General features: G+C 49.7%; 1 protein-coding gene across 3 annotated transcripts in view; it reads left to right on the top strand.

The window, feature by feature from the left end:
* Positions 1-917: 917 nt before the first annotated feature.
* The window catches only part of E2f3 (E2F transcription factor 3), an 87534-nt gene continuing 72785 nt past the window's right edge, over positions 918-15666 (top strand). For 2 of the 3 annotated variants that reach the window (XM_045136761.1, XM_004668385.2), the window contains exon 1: positions 918-1562. In XM_045136761.1, the coding sequence (XP_044992696.1) occupies positions 1212-1562 (351 nt within the window). In that variant the 5' untranslated portion in view covers positions 918-1211. Of the gene's footprint in view, positions 1563-2637; positions 2713-15666 lie in introns of those variants that run through there. The other variant, XM_045136762.1, reaches the window with a different exon arrangement.

Here is a 15666-nt window from a genome sequence, read left to right as displayed (position 1 = left end):
CGCCCTGAGTGTTTCTGGGCAAGAGAGGCTGTCTGCTGGACTCAAACCAATGCTCGTGGTAAGAGCTCACTTAACAAGAGTTAATTTTTACTTAAACCCAATCCGGGCTAATCATGAAGCTACCAAGAAGGATCTGGAATGTTAACTAAAGGGTGCCTGCAATCGCGTCAGCCAAACCTCCTACCCCCACGATTCTGTCTGCCCACATGCTTCTGTCTGTCAGCCGCGGCCTTTGGATCAGCTCTCCGCATTGGTTGGATTTCAGGAAGGAAGAAACCCACGATTTAAAGGGCTCAGCTTCCACCTGCCAGGCATCGTCCAACATGGCCCAACTTCCCTTTGACACATATCCCGCAGAATCTCGGGCAGTTCTTCATCTAGCACACTGACTGGTTAAGGAAAGAGAGTCCCTGAAAGTGTACCCTTGGTCACCTTGACAATTTCCAAAATCGAAACTTGGGCTCTCGACTAGATCCACACTGAGTCTGCGGGACAGAGTCCCTGCCCAGGTCACAAGCGCCAGCCCCGCAGGCGGGGATGAGGGAGGAGCCTGAACTAGGCGTGGCCAGCCGTGGGAGAGTAGGAAAGATTTTGACCCACCCCCATGAACCTAGCCAATCAACGAAGCCTATGCAAATGAATCCCGAGTCGCCCGGGTAACCATCCTACGCGGCGACCAATGGAAACCAGGCAGTCGCGGTCTTGCTCCAGGATTGGTACTGAAGTAAGACGATAAGGACCCAATGGGCTGTGGGAACGGTCCCCGGCGGGCTGAGGGGCGGAGATATGCAAATATGGTTTGAAAAGCCGGCGGGAAATCTGAGTTTCGCGGGAGGACCTTGGCGCGTAAACCGTATCCCTTCATTCATTGTCAGCAGCAGCTTCCTGGAGCCATTTTTCAGCTGCCGGCCGCAGCACCCGGGCTGCCGCCGCCGCCTCGCAATCCGTTGCATCGGCTGCCCCCGACGCCTCCATCTCCCCTCGGGGCCTGATATCCGTGCGGCCGGGACCCTCCTCTCTCCAGAGCCCCGATTATTTTTGGCCCCCGGGGCCTGTGCGGTGCGGAAAAATAAAAAGAAAAGAGAGAGAGGGGGTTCTGAAGCGCCTGGCGGGGAGGCGAGGAGAGACTTGGAAACTCCGACTACAAATAATAAAGAAATTGAAAGCAATAAATTAATATATCGTAACACTAAAAAAGAGCAGGAGCGAGAATGAGAAAGGGGATCCAGCCCGCCCTGGAGCAGTACCTGGTGACCGCCGGGGGTGGGGAGGGGGCGGCTGTCGTCGCCGCCGCCGCCGCAGCCTCCATGGACAAAAGGGCACTGCTAGCCAGCCCCGGCTTTGCCGCCGCCGCCGCCCCGGGAGCGTACATCCAGATCCTCACCACGAACACATCCACCACCTCCTGTTCCTCCTCCCTCCAAAGCGGCCCCCTCCTCCCCAGTGTCCCCGGCGCGGAGCCGGCCACCGGCAGCCTCCTCTACACCACGCCGCACGGACCCTCCAGCAGAGCCGGGCTGCAGCAACCCCCAGCGTCAGGACGCGGCGGCGGCGGCCCTCCGGTAATGCCCTGTCGGCAGCGTCCCCAGCCCAGGTGGGAGGTGGGCTCCCCGGCGCCGGGTGGCGGGCAGGCGCGAGGCCGAGCAGCGTGGGCCTCGGCGGGGCTCCACCGAGGGCTTATTGTTAGACTTCGGCGCTTCCTCTCGGGCACCGGGAGAGTCAGGGGGCCCGGGCGGACGCACGGGGCCGCAGGACAGGCCTCGTTGCGAGCACATCCGACACGCCAAAACTTTTCGCGGCCCCCCCATTCTTCCCTTGCACTTTTCCCTACCCCCACTCTCCTCCCCTGCAACTCGAAGCTTCCTCTTTCTCGACAGTAGGAAGGGGTCACGCCCCGGATGGAGAAGGGGGTGGGGGAGGGAGTCGTGCACTGGAGAGTGGGGTACCCCTGGGGCTGGAAACCGGGGGTCTGTGGCGTGCCAGCCCCTCTCCCGCTTCCGAGGCCCCTAGGCGGCCCGGAGTCCCGCTGGCGTGCTCTGAGCGCTGGGCTCCGCCTGGCACATTTGGGGAATCTAGCTCCCGGCAACAAAGGGGACCCGGGAGGTATCGGGGCCAGGGGAGGTGGGACTGGGAGCCGGGGACGCGCCCGGGCGCCGGCTGTCTGGGGCAAGGGGCCGGCCAGGCTGGGGCTCCGGCCTGGGCGCATCCCCGCCGTGGCTGCGGCGGCGCCCGCGTGGCCCGGGCGCCGGGGCCTTTCCTCGCGGGCCTGGAGCCTGCCCTTGACCCGCCTCTCCCTTTGCCCCTTCCTTCCCCGCCCTGTCCCCCTCCCCGCCTCCCGGCGACGGAGGGCGGGGGCAGCCGGGTTCCCGTCCCGCCGCCTGGATCTGTCCCTCGCTCCGGGACCCGCCGGTGACGTTTCGCACACGTGCGCCGAGGACGCGCCTGTGACTGGGGAGGAGGCGGCGGCGGGAGGGGGCGCTGCAGGGGGAGAGGGGGCACCCACTTCCTCCTGCTCGCCGGCTCCCTGGCCTGGGACGGTCCCGGCGCCCTCGCACCCGCCCCCGGCACCGCCACCCTCCCTCGGCCGTCCCCACCCCCACGGCGCCCGCCCTCGCCCGGCGCCGCCGCCGCGCTCGGCCCTGGCCCCCTCCGGCCGGCCCCCCACCTCTGCCCCGAGCCCGGCCGGTTTCGGAAATGCCCTTACAGCAGCAGGTTAGTGACCGGACCGCGCCAGGCCACGCCGCCGCCGGGTCCTCGGGGGAGGGGGCGAAGCCGGAGGGTAAGGCGACTGAGCGGGGTTTGGAGTGGGAACGGGGGGTTGGGTGCTTGAGGGAAATGAGTAAGCAAGAAAAATCTAACTAAGTGAATCCCCGGCCTCCGGTGCGCGGAGCCCGGGGCCGGAGTGTCCGCCCCCCGGGTGGGTATGGTGTTTACGTGCTTCTTCTCGGGGGTGGATGGATGGGCCATGGAAGTCCGGAGGGGGTTCTCGCCCAGGGCCGAGTTGAGCTCTGTTTTCTGTCTTCCTTCCCTTGTGCTGGAGGGGGAGGGGGCGGGTCAGAGGGTAGGGTGTCTGTGGGGTTCCCAGGCCACCGCCACCCCCTCCCTTTGTCCCTGTAATTTATAAAGCGCCTTTGAGAGATGATTTAGGTCAGTATGCGGCTTCTCTTTTTGTTGGTACTAGAAAGAAGTGTGGCCCCGAGGTCTTCCCCTTTCTCTCCTTCATTCCTTCCTCCATGCCTCCTGTCTTCACCCTCGTGGTGAGGCTTGGCCCAGACCTGGCTAGAACCCACCCGGACTCAGATAATACCAGCGGTGGACCTTACCTACTCTCAGCTCCAGAAGGGTTTGTTTTTGCAGGAGCAAGATTTTGTTGGGTCCTTTTAAGAAAAAGTACATATTAGACAGCACTTTGGGAAATGGACTGGGATGGGGAATAATTGAATTTTTATTTTCTTTCTGTTCCTGATTTCTCCCGGGATGGATCCTAACTGCTTTCCAGCCCCAGAGCTACTTGCTGGGGATGTGCGATACAGTCCCAGTCAAAGATGCTCTTCATTTTCCTAGTGACTAGGGTCTGCCAGCAGGGGGGAAGCGAAGTATACAGTACCTGCTTCCACGTAGTGTCGTATCCAGTATGCTGGATTCTTGGTCGGCATTAAATACTCCTACTGGCTTGACTTAAGCGTGTTTGGACACATTATCAACATATCCCCCTGCCCTGCAGGGTTACGCTGCTGTGTCATAAATCTAGCCTGACACAACTAGCTATTGACACACTTCTTGGACTGGATTCATATTTATAGGGTTAGTTTTGATATTGGGAAACTAAGACCACTAAATTCCTGGTGTTTTTGTTTCTTTAAAGATAAACCTAAGAGCGCTTATTGGACCAGGTCTGCAAGACAGTTCACTACATCTAAGTATTTAAACTATAAACTATTGCCCTCACCACCTTTCAAGTTATTTCAAGACTTAATACTTTGCCATGAGGTTATTATTACTCCAGGGCTGTATATGCTCTTGGGTCTCTACACAATTTTTTTATTACAGACTGAATGTAACATACATATTCAAAAGTAGTCGTTACATATGCTGAATCACTGGTTAATCTACACTGTAAGAGCTCTTATCTTCAGGGAGGGGTAGGAAATTTATTTATCTAGTCAATGCATACAAAGTCCTAGGTACTGCATGTAAAATTTGATTTATTTTTTCTTACCAATATTACATTAAGCTTCCAACTAAGTCTTAGAACTTTTTTTATTTAGTTTTTGAGATGTAGCCTACACTGGCCTTGAGTTCCCCAGCCTCCCACCTCCACTTCCCAGTGCTGCGGTTATAAGTAGGTGCCGCCATGCTTTTTGAAATCATGTTGGTATTTCTTTAATCAAAAAGGGTGGAATGGAATGACTAGGTGGTGCATTAATAACGGTAAGATCATTTTGTGTCCAAGAGGTGATGGGCTCTACTGGTGACCGGAGTTCTAGACCCTCCTTTGACTGCTTCCATGCTGTGTTTCAGGAACATCTAGAAATTTAATCAGGAGCAAAGGCCTTGCTGCTTCCCTAACTGTTGAGCTGCTTCTCTCATTTACAACTTCTCTGCTATTAGACAAATAACAATCTTGCTAAACTTTTTTGGTAAAAGAGGCACAATGATACTAACTTTAAGGCTCTTATTTAAAAAGAATCAAATATGCTAATACCTGCAAGATACTTAATCACAGAGTTTGGCAAATAGATACTTGTAAAATTAGTATTCAGAAGTTAATATTTTTATAACTTAGGAGGAACAGTGTGAGACTACATGTATACTGTCCCTTTGTGTATGTGAGCAGGATGTTCAAAAGTTTTTCAGGGTGATAAGCATTTATTTGTAACTAAATAATTTAGGCCTATAAACATGTAAAACTTGGCCTTCCCAGCAGTGTAGGTAAGGTGGGGACATTTTAGTAAGACATGCCTAGATCTTGAGTGTTGAGCTGCCTTGGTTGGTGACAAATGGAGGTCAGCTCCTGCTCTTTTGCCCGAGCTTCACGCCTCGTGGCTTCATGGACCTTACTTTTGGATCCCATTTCTGTTTAGTGGCTTTTATTAGAGCTGAACTTAACCTTCACCATGTCAGACACATACCATACATAAGTTTAGTTTTAGATGGTGAAACTGTTGGAAATGGGCTCGCTTGAAAGAAACCATAGAAGGCTGATTCATGGGGGTGGCAGACAAGGGCTTCTGTTCGGCCTTTGCAGTTTTCTAGAAAGAAGCTGAGATTATTTCATTCTTCCAGAAAACCGTGGTATTAATGCAAGAGACAATGGCCTGTCACATCAGATTTAACTTAATCCAGTCATAGCGACCTGCTGATTAGACCTTGAGAAAGAACCCTTGGTGCCTGGAAACTTCATCTGAGAATGGAGGAACCATAGGTGCTGTTTCAGCAGGGTCTCTTTTCCTGTACAAGTATAAAAGAAGAAAAATGCCTGCTTCCTGTGGTTCTGTACTCAATAATCTTGCTTCTGCTGAGATATACTGTTGGTGCCAAGTTTAAGCTGGGAGAGAATTTTTAGTCACTTCATACCTCAAAATGGAAGTTTTAATATAATGTAATGCCTAGACGTGGGCAGTACAAATGGCTCCACTATAATCAGTACCAGGGGTGCCACCCTAATTATCCTCAGAAACAAAGCCCCTTAGCTTGTGAACAGGAAGGGGTTTTTTGTTTTTTGGGTTTTTTTTTTTTTTTTTGGTCATTGCTTTCCTATAAATCACCACCTTGTGTAATACTTGGAAGGGTAGATTCTGAGGTTAATGTTGTGCTGTGTAAAGCTAACTTGAAAACAAAATAATACTCTAAGCTTAGGCATGAATAAATAACACCTGAAGAGTGAAAGATGTGGGTGTTGGTGGGGAGGGGGACAGTTCTTGTGGCTAAAATGCAATGGATCCCCTTAGCTTTTCTGTTTTTATGGACATCTCCAAAGATAGGATTGCTCATACCTTTTAACCCTTCCAAAGCCATTTGGCCAATAACCTGAAGTATTTTAGGTTTACTTTCTGGCTCTTTCTCCTAACTCAGGTCTCTGATTTATCAATAGTTGATGTGATCTATTGGATCCACTTTCCCAGCTAACCAGCTCCTTACTCACCTACTTCCGTGTGTATAGACAATATACCATGATTGTAATCCCCTCCCTCCTCTTCTCCCCATCCCTGTTCCTTTTTCTCCTGAATCCCTTTTTAACTGCGAGTCTCTCTTCTATTTTGAGGTCATTTTTTCACTCCTGTTATGCAGGTCTTGTGTAGATAGGGTAAGCCACTGGTCACCTACTTTCTAATACATTAGTTTAGGATGTGCAAATCCTGCTGAGCATACCACAGCCTTCTAGGGTGTGTGCAACTACACCAAATAGTGCAGAGTGCAAAGAAAGTCCATTCTGATGAGCTGCTGCTTCTCAGATGCTCTTTCATTTTCAGGAGAATGTTCCTGTATTCTTCCAGGTCCTAAGTATGTACTTTAATGCATACTCCCATGCTTTCTAGCAGTTTAAAAATAGTGTTTCAGAGACTGTATTTACAATTGCTAAGACTATGACGGGCAGATAAGCGGGAAAGTAGTAAATATCAGAAACCACTAACGTATCTCCTTCCTCCTCCCTGATCCTGACTGCCTTTAAGAATGACTGGGAAAATGTGTCTTGTACAAAGAAGGGTTATATGACAAAGTATAAGCAGACAACAACTGAAATGGGAAGAAAGATGGTCAAGTTGGGTGAGGCACATTTAGAGAGCTAACAGGTGGCTTCGCAGTGAGGGCTACTGGCTTCTTTTCTGGCCATACTTTTGCTTTTCATACCTCCCCTACAATGTGCACATTATTTGTTTGTTTGCCTTGGTTGGTGGTGGGGGGAGGGAATTCTATGTAGGGTCTCACTCTAGCCCAGGCTAAACTAGACCTCTTTCTGTAGTCTCAGGCTGGCCTTGAACTCACAGTGATTCTCTTACCTCTACCTCCTGAGTGCTGGGATTAAAGGCATGTGCCACTACACCCCTTGAAGACTAGCAGGGGAAAAATTCTTTAATATAATGCGCAAGTTGTGACAATTAAAAAATATATTTCAATTATTTATTTGAGGGAGAGAGAAAGAGCACACATCAGGGCCTCCCAACACTGCAGACAAACTCCAGACGCACCTTGTGTGTCTGGCTTTATGTGGGTACTGGAGAATCGAACCCAGGTTCTTAAGCTTTGCCAGCAAGTGCCTTAACTGCTGAGCCATCTCTCCAGCCCATAACAGAATTTTGACCTTGCTAACCTTTGTGGGAGGCTACAGTTGTCTTCAACACACCTTTGAAGATATGAGTCCTGTTGGTGACCAGATGGAATCCTAAAGCCCCATGAACTTGACTTTGCTGGAGACCCTGAGTAACAGGCCTCAGCTTTGCTTTATGTCAACTTGAGGTTGATAGGAGTAAGAATGGATGGCTGATGGAATTGGGAAGACCATGAAAATAACAGTTGACATCTTTTTGCTTTCTATGCTGCAGCCCAACTGTCTGGAGCCATTCGTAATGTTCATACAACATTCTTATAACTTGACAGTCCCTATCAATAACAGTTCAGGTTAGCAAGTCCAGTATTTGATATGTTTGATTGTCTTGATACCATAGCATGTGGGAGTTACAGAACAGAGTCTTTATCTTCCCACCCACTTTTTTTGCAGGTGATGATGTTAGGCCCACTGTAGTTAAATTGTGTGTCTAAGGTCAGCCAGTGAGGAGTAAAGCCAGAAATGCAATGAGATTCTTGCAGTCTTAGAAGCCTCATTTGCCAAGAGATTAACTTTGTCTTACCATCCTTCATGAGAAACTAGAAGTATAGAATGAGTACATTTTAGATTTCCATCCACAATGGTTATACTGCACCTTTAAGGAGGTACAGTGCAAAAAGTGCCGTTTGAACTGATTGTGGCGTGACAACTTATTCCTAAAGATTCTGAACAAGCGAGGCTATATTAGATACTTTGTACAAGGGAGTTCAAAATGAAAAGAGTGACTGACTCCTGGAAAATGTAGTGCTGGGCCTGGGATGGTTGCTCAGTGGATACTGCACTTGCTATGCAAGCCTGAGGATTTAAGTTTGGACTCCCCAGGACCGACATAATTGCTGACAGAATCCCAGTACTGGGGAGATGGATATGGGATTCCCCAAGGGAAGCTGGCTGACTACACCAGCCAAATGGCAAGCTCTGGGTTCAAGTGAGATCCCTCAGTAAAATAGGAGATTGAGGAAGATGTCTGCCATTGACCTCTGGCCTCCACATGCAGTTGTTTGCATGCCCCCCCCACATACACAAAATGCATAAACATGCTTTGACATGCAAAAAAAAGATAGTGGTATTTTTAAAGCTTTGTCTGGCATTTGAACTTTTTGGTAATTATTTTGTGCAGATGACATTTGTGGTGCCCAAAGAGAGGTGCATGTGCTTCACAGTGAACAACCTAAAAGGATTTTTGAGGCTTTATTGGGAGAGGGACAACATGGCACAGCTCTAGCATTGGAGGATTTTTCCAAACCATCTACATCCCTAGTGACCATCTATGGCTCTCAAGTTCTAAGACGCTTGTAGTCACTGTACCACTGATCAAGATGCTTTCCCTTTGGGCTAGCTCCGGAGAGAATTTTGATGTAGCAGAAGGGCTGATGGGTTAACTCTCTTATTGGGAGCCATCATCTAAAGACAGAACTCATTTTCTTTAAATGACCTTAATTTACTTATGGAACTGAGAAAGCTTAAAAATAGATTTGCTTCAAGCCCTGAAGCCTGAAAGTGAAACATAACCCAACATGGCTGCATTCACTGCCTTCTTTGGGGCAGGGGCATCGGCTTATCTGCGATCCATAAGCCAGGAAACACTGGATATGTGGGGCTGACCTCCAAGAGCAGTTGCTGAGAGAACAGTTATCAGCGAAACTAAGTTCTCCTGGAGGCATTTCTGGCGATGGAAGCTGACTTAGGGAGTGGAGTAGAATGCCCTTGGCCCTCTCAGCCAGCTCTTGTCCACTCTGGAGAACCTTTTGGCTCCTCCAGTATGCTCTTGAGTGACTGCTGAGAAAGGCTTCTAACTGCTCTAGTTTCATGATCCTGTCGTGTGTGGCCCTGGACTCGTCTGCGGGCCCTGAAGACCAGGCCTTATGTATTCACCCTTCTCCTCAGTTCTGTCCTTTTGAGGCATCAGGAATAGATAGCCAGAGCAGCATCCCCAAGGCTCACACCATCCCCTTAGCCCTTCTGCATTTGGCTGCCCTGCACCTAGAAAAGCCATAGTTTTGAAAGGCAGCCGAGTGTAAAGTGAAGTAAGGATGGAGGAGGCTGGAGCACCTGGCGTCAAAGTTCTACCTCTATCTGCCAACTGTGTGACTTTGAGCAAAAGCCTTAGTCTGTGTCTTAGTCCTGTGGTCGGAAGGGGTGTTCAGGAGAGGAGGGATATTAGGGATCATGTTTGGGAAGTGCTTAGACCCATGTGCCATAGTTGAGTGGGAGTTTCGTTCCCTTCTCTGGCCATTCCTTGTACTGTTCTGTAATGTTTTCTTCACCAGCCTTTAGATCAACTTAGTTTTAACTCTAGAATGGTGGTGGTGGGGAGGTGGAGGAGTGGACCCTGCGGTGGCTTTTGCCTCATGCAGTCATTAGGACCCGGGGCTTTTGTATTGCTTTATAAGCTTTCCATTGACTTCAGAGAAAACAGTAAGCTTATTATCATAGTACATTGGTAGTAATGCTGTCATAAATAAAACCTTTATTTCTGTGGTGAAATGTGTTGAAAGTGCCACTATTAATATAAATTGTGCTATTAACATAATTTCACTTCTGTTCAGTGAACTGGCCTAAGACTGGTAGAGAGAAATTGCAGTGCCTGAGCTGCTAAGCCCAGGTTGGCTTGGCAGCCCCTTGGGTATGTATGTGTGTGTGGAAGCCAGTCAGTCTCACTTGCCAGAGGCTGTGGGGGCTTCTTTCTCTTCTCTCACTCTCTCTCTGTCTCTTTTTTTTTTTTTTTTTTTTTGAGATAGGATCTCATATAGCAGGCTGGCCTCAAACTTGTAAAGTAGGTGAGGATGAACTCAGTTCCTGGTCCTGGCTCACTTCTCTTTCCATGTAATGTGTCTTCCTTCTCACTTCCACCTTTGCCTGGCTCTAAGAAGGATGTGACTTTTAGCCTTCAACAGCTTCCTGGGACTTACCACATCAGTTATAGTTATCTCGCTAGCATTCGGGATGTGAAGTCGTAGTTTGCCTTTTCGCATGTTTCCCGTGCCTCTCAGCGCAGGTGCTGCCAGGGTGCTGTGCTTTGGGTGCGCGCAGGTTGCTCTCTAGCACTTTGGTTCCTGGTGTCTTTCTCCTTCTGCTGCCTTGGCTCCCCTTGCTGCCCGCCTTTCTGTATGATCCTTCCAGGCCTAGATGAGGGAAACCACTGTGGAGTCTCCTCTGCCTCCCCAGAGTTGGGACCACTCCTTTCTTTTCTCAACTTCCTGTTCAGATCTTTTTGCCTCTTGGCTCACTCCTCCAAACCTTCCTGCACCATAAGATCGAGGCGGCCTTTTCTTCATGGGCTCTCTGCAAAGCTGCCTCAGGTGTAGACTCAATTATTTGAGAAGAGGTGTCTCATTAGATACCTGTGATGGGCTTGGCACCCCATTAGTCCTATTGGGGATGCAGAGGAGTGTGCATTGTGATCCACCCACTCTTGAGTTTACAGTCTGTTTTGGGGAGACAAGCTTTAAGCACAAGTTGATCTGCAAGCAAGACTAGACAGGAATGGGAAGAAAACACGACTCGTCTAGTCCCCTGGGCAGTGTTGTCAGAAAGTGCCGGAGGAGCGAAAGTCACCAGACTCCCGTGGACCTTGAGAATGGCGGCTGTGGGTCTGTGGCTGCCATCCCAGGGAGCACTGGGGTGCACAGTACAATCTCCTGGGATGAATTTGGTGCATGCCTGGACCTCCATCATTCTGGAAGTAGAGGCAGGAGGATCAGAAGTTCAAGGCTATCCCTGGGCTGTATGAGACCCTATTTCAAAAACGAGCTGGATGGCGGGGATAGAGGCGCGCGCACACATAAAAAGAACAGTACTCTTGGGCCCAGCCCAGACTTACAGTTTCTAATAAGAACTAGAATCTAGAAGTTTTGTTAACTTTCCAGATGAGTTCAGTGTGTACTATCCATCCATTGGAACCTCTTGGTGGGGTAGAATAAGTGACTACTATGTGCTAAGCCCTAAATGGGACATTAGGATCACCCCCCTCAGCTCAGAGTATTGGAGAAGAGGGGGGATAGAAAGGCTGATAGATAACAGCAGGAGACAGGAGGAGAGTGCAGTGGAACATATTCTGGACATGATATGACTGTTGTACTCATGGACTCCTACCAGTTGTGGTTTCCTGAAGAGATTTAGTCAGTCAGCACTCCATCATGGACAGAGGAGGGGCTCATAAGACCCAGTTTCTCCTGGAATGTCTGTTGGCATTGCTGAGGAGGTGAAGTCATGTTCGTAGTGCTTTAGCCAGTGGCAAGTGGCCGGTGCTCTAGCACATGCCCCCTCATGCTCTAGCACATGCCCCCTCATGCTCTAGCACATGCCCCCTCATGCTCTAGCACATGGCCCCTCATGCTCTAGCACATGCCCCCTCATGCTCTAGCACATGCCCCCTCATGCTCTAGCACATGCCCCCCTCATGCTCTAGCACATGCCCCTCATGCTCTAGCACATGCCCCTCATGCTCTAGCACATGCCCCCCTCATGCTCTAGCACATGCCCCTCATGCTCTAGCACATGCCCCCTCATGCTCTAGCACATGCCCCCTCATGCTCTAGCACATGCCCCCTCATGCTCTAGCACATGCCCCTCATGCTCTAGCACATGCCCCCTCATGCTCTAGCACATGGCCCTCATGCTCTAGCACATGGCCCTCATGCTCTAGCACATGGCCCCTCATGCTCTAGCACATGGCCCTCATGCTCTAGCACATGCCCCCTCATGCTCTAGCACATGCCCCTCATGCTCTAGCACATGCCCCCTCATGCTCTAGCACATGCCCCCCTCATGCTCTAGCACATGCCCCTCATGCTCTAGCACATGCCCCTCATGCTCTAGCACATGCCCCTCATGCTCTAGCACATGCCCCCCTCATGCTCTAGCACATGCCCCTCATGCTCTAGCACATGCCCCCTCAACTCTAGCACATGCCCCCCTCATGCTCTAGCACATGCCCCCCTCATGCTCTAGCACATGCCCCTCATGCTCTAGCACATGCCCCCTCATGCTCTAGCACATGGCCCCTCATGCTCTAGCACATGGCCCCCTCATGCTCTAGCACATGGCCCCTCATGCTCTAGCACATTCCCCCTCATGCTCTAGCACATGCCCCTCATGCTCTAGCACATGCCCCTCATGCTCTAGCACATGGCCCCTCATGCTCTAGCACATTCCCCCTCATGCTCTAGCACATGCCCCTCATGCTCTAGCACATGGCCCCTCATGCTCTAGCACATGCCCCTCATGCTCTAGCACATGCCCCTCATGCTCTAGCACATGCCCCCTCATGCTCTAGCACATGCCCCCTCATGCTCTAGCACATGGCCCCTCATGCTCTAGCACATGCCCCCTCATGCTCTAGCACATGCCCCTCATGCTCTAGCACATGGCCCCTCATGCTCTAGCACATGCCCCTCATGCTCTAGCACATGCCCCCTCATGCTCTAGCACATGGCCCCTCATGCTCTAGCACATGGCCCCCCTCATGCTCGAGCACATCCCCCTCATGCTCTAGCACATGCCCCTCATGCTCTAGCACATGCCCCCTCATGCTCTAGCACATGGCCCCTCATGCTCTAGCACATGGCCCCCCTCATGCTCGAGCACATCCCCCTCATGCTCTAGCACATCCCCCTCATGCTCTAGCACATGGCCCCCCTCATGCTCGAGCAAGCAAACCTGGTTAAACTCAGTCGGCCAACAACAAAAGGCATAGGAATAGAAAGGGGCTAGTTGGGAAGAAGGGGTTTGGTGAGGGTAATAAGATGGTACTGGGGGCCAGTAAATGAGCCATCACACCCAGCTGCTTTTAAAAAAATTGAATATATTTTATGTTGGTTCCATATTCAGTGTGTAACATCCTTTGGGACCTCTTGGGCAGGTGGAGTAGGAGATTAAGAGAGGCAGTTTTCAGCTGCAGAGAAATTGTGGCGTGGAGGCAGAAAAGCAGGTTAGCATGCATGGGGGGGGCAGGGCAGGACCAGTTGGATAGTTGTCAGTAAGATTGTTGGATATGTTGGTAACACTGGTATAGAAGCGTGTGGGAGGCAGAGGTAGGATTGCTGTGAGTTCCAGGATAGCCCTGCTGAGAGAAAAAAACACCACCGTCAGGAAGATGCTGAGGCCCTTGCTCTTGGCCGTGGCTGCTAGAGGCTAAGGTGGGCCTGTGTGTCGCCAGATCCTCAACCTAAAATCCAGTTTAAAATGTTGGCTCAGTTCAAAAGGGAAATGAACAGGCCAAACAAAATAGGCCTCTGGGCCAGATTTCGCTGAAGGGCTGCTACTCAGCAGCCTCTGGTCTGTGGGATAATAATAGCCAGTGTTTACCCAGTGCCCGTGGGTATCGAGGGCACTAGACTAAATGCTTTCCTCGCGTTAGCACGTTATCCACATGGCAACCTCTGAAGTGGGTATTATTACTATCCTTGTTCTACACAGGAGGAAGCAGACGGCTAGGGGCTAAGGGGCTGGCTTAGGTCCCTACTAATAAGTGGGGCAACAAAATTAAACCCAAGGAGTCTGGCTCCAGATTCTCAGCTGATTCCCTCTTTATCCTCTGTGGTCCCTGGCATTGGACTAAGTACATTGCAGGAACCCAAGGCACCTGTCAAAAGAAAGCAATCTAGTGTTTCACCTGATGCAGGTTGAGTATCACTTGGTATACTTGGGACAAGAAGTGTAGGAATTTTGGATCCAGCTCTACCACTCCTAAACGTACATCCTAAGGACCCTACACAGTAGTATGGAGATCCTCGCTTATCTGTGTTTATTGCTGCCCATTCTATTTCCAGCTCCCTCCCACATGCTCGGAGTTTTGGCTGTGCACCGCCATCCTCAATAGATTTGCATTTTTTTTCAGGTACATGTAAGTAGTAAAAGAATCTTGCAACCCAGGTCTAAACATAAGAGTTTATTTGTTATGTTTTGTGTACACCATAGACATACCTTAGAGGTCATTTTTTGTGTTGCTTTAAATAATTTTGTGCAGGAAGTGGAGTTTCATGATAAGGAATTTTCGGCATGTAAATAACTCGTGTCAGCCACAAAGCTTCAGATATTTGGAGTCTTTCAGATTAGGGTTAGATCTGTAAGAATTTCTTAGGCATGTGTTTCAGATGTTAATTTTAGGCTCCCTAACCTCAGAGGAGCACAGATGTGATCATCCAAAACATGCCAAGGTTCTTGAGTGGGTTTGCCCAGGTGAAGACAGGAACCCTATGCGGAATTCACAAATATGATGTCCTCTTCAGTCCTTCTTCCTTTACAGAGAATTGCAGGCCCCCATGTCCCGGACCTCATGCCTACTCTGTGGGTTCTAACTTGTAGATTTCAAGACCATCACAAGGCAAACCATCTAAAGATGAGTTATTCAAAACTCAAAGGGGGATGAAGGAGAGACTTCTGAAGGGTTAACATCTAAGCTTGAGAAGCCAAAATCAGCAAGTTTGCCATAAAAATGATGTGACTTGGTAATGATTCTAGTGGAGTTTTTCATGAACAATAGCAGGCCAAGAACTAGTAAGTAGTCCTAGTAATAGGGAGCTGGGAGGGAGAAGAATGACTATGGCACCACAGAGACCTCTCATCATTTTCACTTCTCCCTCCATAATATGAAAACGAGACACATTCATCAGGTTGATTTTTGAGGATCGATACTGTCAGGGCTCCCAGAGATGAGCCAGGAGATTATTTATTACGTGTGTTCCCGGCCGGGCTCTCTGGATGCGGCTTGCACAGCGCAGGGCCAGCGGAGGATTGCTGTGCATAAAGGCGCAGCTGGGCATAGTGGCACACACCTTTAATCCTAGTACTCTGAAGGATTGGAAGGCAGAAGTAGGAGGATCACCATGAGTTGGAGGCCACCCTGAGTCTGCATAATGAATTCCAGTCAGCCTGGGCTAGAGCAAAATCTTACCTCAAAAAAAAAAAAAAAAAGACAGGTCACATAATTATGTCCAGAATCAAGATAGTCCTTATAATAATTTCCTAAGCTCTTTTTTCTGATTAAAAAAATCTTGAATTTGTTTTCTTTAAGCTGTATCATATTAAAATTTAAAACAGTTTTGAGTCCTCTTCTAAAGGAAGGAGCCCTGTGAATTCTAAATATCATTATAATTAATGTTTGAATACGTAGCCCTGTTGAAGCCTATTTGCAGCACTCCTTGAAGTGACTGAATTTGTTGCTATATTGGGTAGCAAAATGTGTGACAATCACACTAATAATGTGATAAGGTTTCCGACAGTTCATGTTACTGTTTTGCCTGTTAGTTTCTCAGACACCCTTGTTCTGGGAATAGTCCTTAGGCAGTAGGTGCTCAGCACTGGAGGCCGGTGACACGGCAGTGGGCATAGAAGTG

The sequence above is a fragment of the Jaculus jaculus genome, chromosome 17, assembly GCF_020740685.1.
Source record: "Jaculus jaculus isolate mJacJac1 chromosome 17, mJacJac1.mat.Y.cur, whole genome shotgun sequence".
In the NCBI taxonomy this organism is placed as follows: Eukaryota; Metazoa; Chordata; class Mammalia; order Rodentia; family Dipodidae; genus Jaculus; species Jaculus jaculus.
The sequence above is the reverse complement of the archived record's forward strand: the minus strand, read 5'-3'. Positions and strand labels throughout refer to the sequence as shown.